General features: G+C 41.4%; 1 protein-coding gene and 1 pseudogene across 3 annotated transcripts in view; one reads left to right on the forward strand and one right to left on the reverse strand.

The window, feature by feature from the left end:
• The window catches only part of CKAP5 (cytoskeleton associated protein 5), a 109,914-nt gene that overhangs the window by 56,166 nt on the left and 49,991 nt on the right, over positions 1-3,757 (reverse strand). For all 3 annotated transcript variants that reach the window (XM_006157791.3, XM_006157792.3, XM_027775413.1), the window contains exons 17-18: positions 2,934-3,119; positions 2,441-2,535 (exon numbers count right to left, since the gene is read on the reverse strand). In XM_006157791.3, the coding sequence (XP_006157853.1) occupies positions 2,441-2,535; positions 2,934-3,119 (281 nt within the window). The remainder of the gene's footprint in view (positions 1-2,440; positions 2,536-2,933; positions 3,120-3,757) is intronic.
• On the forward strand, positions 1,640-2,113 carry LOC102487605 (U6 snRNA-associated Sm-like protein LSm6 pseudogene; annotated as a pseudogene).

Here is a 3,757-nt window from a genome sequence, read left to right on the forward strand (position 1 = left end):
AAAAAATAAAAAAAATAAAAAAAAAAAATTGATAACACTTGACTCCAGGACTGGGTTCTTTTTAGAAGAGTTCTCAAATGCTCTCTTTCTATACTCACTTCAGAGTAAGCCTTAAATATTCTCTATGTGCTGATAATCTTATTATACAATTAAGACTCCTAAAATCTGTCTTGGGATAAGCAAGTGGTGTGGAGGGTAAAGCAGCTTGATACCACATGGCCAACTGAGTGGTTTGGGTCCCAGATCCAGAAGCTTGAAAATCACATAGGACACGTGTGTGTGGCCAAAATCCTAAGAGGAGAAGGGAGGAAAAGGGACAGTGGTGTGGTCATTACCCCTGCAGGGGTGATTTCTCATCTTCCCTCATCTTTTTCTCTCTCAGGTTAACACATGTGCCCTGTAGCAAACAAAACCAAACCTGTCTTAAACTCGCTCCTAAACTCCAGACTCACGTATCCACTGCCTCCATGACATTTCCCTTTGTCTGTCTAGCAGACATACTGTATCTAATATGGCCAAACCAACTCGAATGCCCCACCCCCCCACAAACCTGTTTCTCCCAGTTTTTCTACCTCCGTAAGGAGTCATATCGTTCTTCCAGTTGTTAAGCCTTTGTTGGTCCTCATAGTCACCCCTGACCTGACTCTCTCTTTTTTTTTTTTTGGAGAGGTTTTTGCTATAGGGCGCGTGCGCTTGCCAGAGAGAAAGAGAGACAGAAAGCGAGAAATCACCCGCCATGGGGGATGGCCATGCCGCAATCCCTTCTCCTCCACTCTCCTCTCGGGATCTTGGGCACGCACGCACACGCGCCCAGCGTGTTTTAAGCCACCAGGTCTGGGATGCGAACCGCGGTCGACTACATGGGAGTCCAGCGACATAGCCATTATGCTAACTGCCGGTCTTGTGACCTGACTCTCTTACACCCACTATCCCATTCAGTTCTATTTTCAGAACGTATTTTGAGCCGTAACTCTGCCCCTTTACAATCTATGCCCAAGACACTGTAGTTTCTTGACAGGATGATCCCTGCTCATTAGTATCCCTGTCTTTGATCCTTACTATCTGTTCTCTCTTCCTATAGTCAGATAATCCTTTTATGAGTCTGCTCAAAAATCCTCTAATGGTTTCTCAGCTTAAGCAAAACTCTGAGGTCCTGTAAAGTTGGCCTCTTACCTCCTACCGCTCCCTAGCACTCTCATTCTGCTCTGGCTACATCCTGCAGAGAAACACTCCTGGCTATTTACAAATACTTCACACGTGCTCCAACCACAGAGCTGTTGCATCTGCTATTCCCTGGGTCTCATAAAAACCTATGTGAGGTACTGTTGTGTCCATAGTACAGCAGAGGGCACTGAGGCACAGAAAGCTTAAGTAATTTCTCACTTTCTGTCTGTCTCTCCAGCTAGTGCACGTGCCCTACAGCAAAAATCTCTCATGAAATAAAAGTGCCTAGAATAAAGTGTGGTCTATAAAATTTTGTTAAATAAAACAAATTGTTTCTATATACAAATAAAATTTGAAAACAGTTCTTTAAACAGGGTGAAACAAGCACTTCTGCTGTGGACTTCTGGGTGCATTTAATTCTCCAAGGTACACTGTTGGTCTCTAAACAAGTGTCATCATTGGTAGTAATTTCCGAATGTATTGGCTAGAAATCCTTGAAACTGGCTTTTTTGTTGGACGGCTATTAGCACTCGAGGGAAAATGGATATCAAAATGTAGGAATAGATTCTGGAGCCCAGTTTCGAGGATTATTAAATTGAGTCTGCGGAAGCAAACCCCCAGTGACTTTTTGAAGCAAATCATCTGATGGCCAGTTGTGGTAAAATTCAATTCTGGAGTGGATTCTCGAGGGGTCCTGGCTTGCTTGGATGGCTACATGAAATAGCTCTGGAGCAGACAGAAGAGGCCGTGAAGGGGCCGCTGAAGAATAAGTACGGGGCGCGTTCATCCGTGGGAACAGCGTGCTGTACATAAGTACGCAGATGAGAAGGATGCGAAGACACCAAGAGGGCAATGGTTTCCATAGTTGGGTATGTTGTTTATGAAATTCTTTGCTATTTTTTGGTTCTTTCGTGATGTAATTTGTCCTGTTTTGTAATAGTTGGTGAGTTTTTAACTGACATGTGAGTAAGATAAATGTATACAACTGTGGATTTAATTGTAAAAACTTCTTTGACACTTAAATTTCAGTCATTTTCTTTTACCTCTAGGTCAGTCTACAGAATACTGAAAAAATAAAGATTACCAAAAAAAGATGTAGGAATACAAGCCAATATAAACTGCTGAGAACAAAAGTGGTTTTTCTTTTACACAAGTTTAGAAAACCCCAGCTAGCGTGCTTCAGAAATAAGCAGAAATGGCTACCACAGAAAAAAATCACCAAATATAGATTGGCAAAACACTGAATTATTTTCTACTTGATTTCTTTCTGACTTACCCAGAAAAGCCAAATTCTTTTATGGCATTGGATAGCCAATTCAGAGTTTCTGACTGGTTCTTGGGATTCTTTTGTGAGAAAGCCATTGACATCACCTAGAGCAGGGAAAAGAACAAGGAATCTGTGCTTCTTCTTGTAGATTTCTAGAAATCTACCATGATATTAGAGCGGACATGAGGTAAGCATGGTCTTTTGATGCTCAAACAACTTCAAGAATGCCTTAAGAAAAATTTATTTGATCTACACAATAACATGAAGTGACAGTAGTAGTAGAGCCATCCCGGATTGCTCACAGCCTGGCATTAGTGATCACTGTGGATTATAATGTCTCAAGAGAAAACTTCTCATACAGAACACCACTGGCTACGATAAAAATAAAAAGGCAGCATCAGAAAAGAATTTTACTGAAGATAAGCATTAAAGTCTAACTTATGAAACTTAGATTAAAACCTGGGAACAAACGGGGAGAACCTGAGAGAGCGGCGTCACTGACCTGTTCAGCCGTCCATGGCAACATACAAGCCTCGGCTATCGCAGTCATAGCTTCTTTTGCATTGTTCCCACATTTCACGTCTCCAATCTTGTCTACAAGGCCATCTAAGACAACCTGAGCTGAAGTTTTGGAAAAATTTCCCTTCTGGGCAATCAAAGCAACTATATGAAGTTTCAACTGCATCACCTGCAATAAGGATAAGCATCAAAATTTTTGAGCACCTCAAAAAGAACTTGGGGGATTTTAGGAAACTTGCAGATTTTTAATATTTAATATTCCATAAATATTCCCCTTTTAATATATCCTAACGGGAATATTTTAATCTCACTGGCTAAGCTACTAGAAATTCCATCAACTACAGAATCATTTGGGTAAGAAGCAGCCTCTTTTAAAATCCAATTATCTTGGGTGAGACTTTGGAACGGTCAAGTACCTTTGAAAAGCCAATCCTCAATAAAAGCAAGAACAATACTGACAAAAATTGTCAAAAAAACAATTCTTTCAAAACCACAAATTAACCTGACAGCTTGCCAAGACCACTTAAAGAAAAGCTGCTGACTCCCAGTACGATCAGTGAGCTTTCTGGAAATTAAACTTGCCTTGCTCCCACCCTCCTTCTCCTAGCTTCACAGTAACCTTCAAAACCAGCCATCTCATAACCATGGCAACGGTGAAAACCTAGGGCTGTGCAGCTACTCGGGGGCAGAACAGTTTGGAGCACCTCAGAAAGTCCCAACCCAAAGCACTCATATTATTATTTGACTTCTTCTGGCAGCTTCCCAGAAAAGCCTCATTTGAAGGAACAGTTATTTGACCTGCCCTGT

Source organism: Tupaia chinensis, unplaced genomic scaffold, assembly GCF_000334495.1.
Source record: "Tupaia chinensis unplaced genomic scaffold, TupChi_1.0 Scaffold000561_1, whole genome shotgun sequence".
NCBI classification, from domain to species: Eukaryota; Metazoa; Chordata; class Mammalia; order Scandentia; family Tupaiidae; genus Tupaia; species Tupaia belangeri.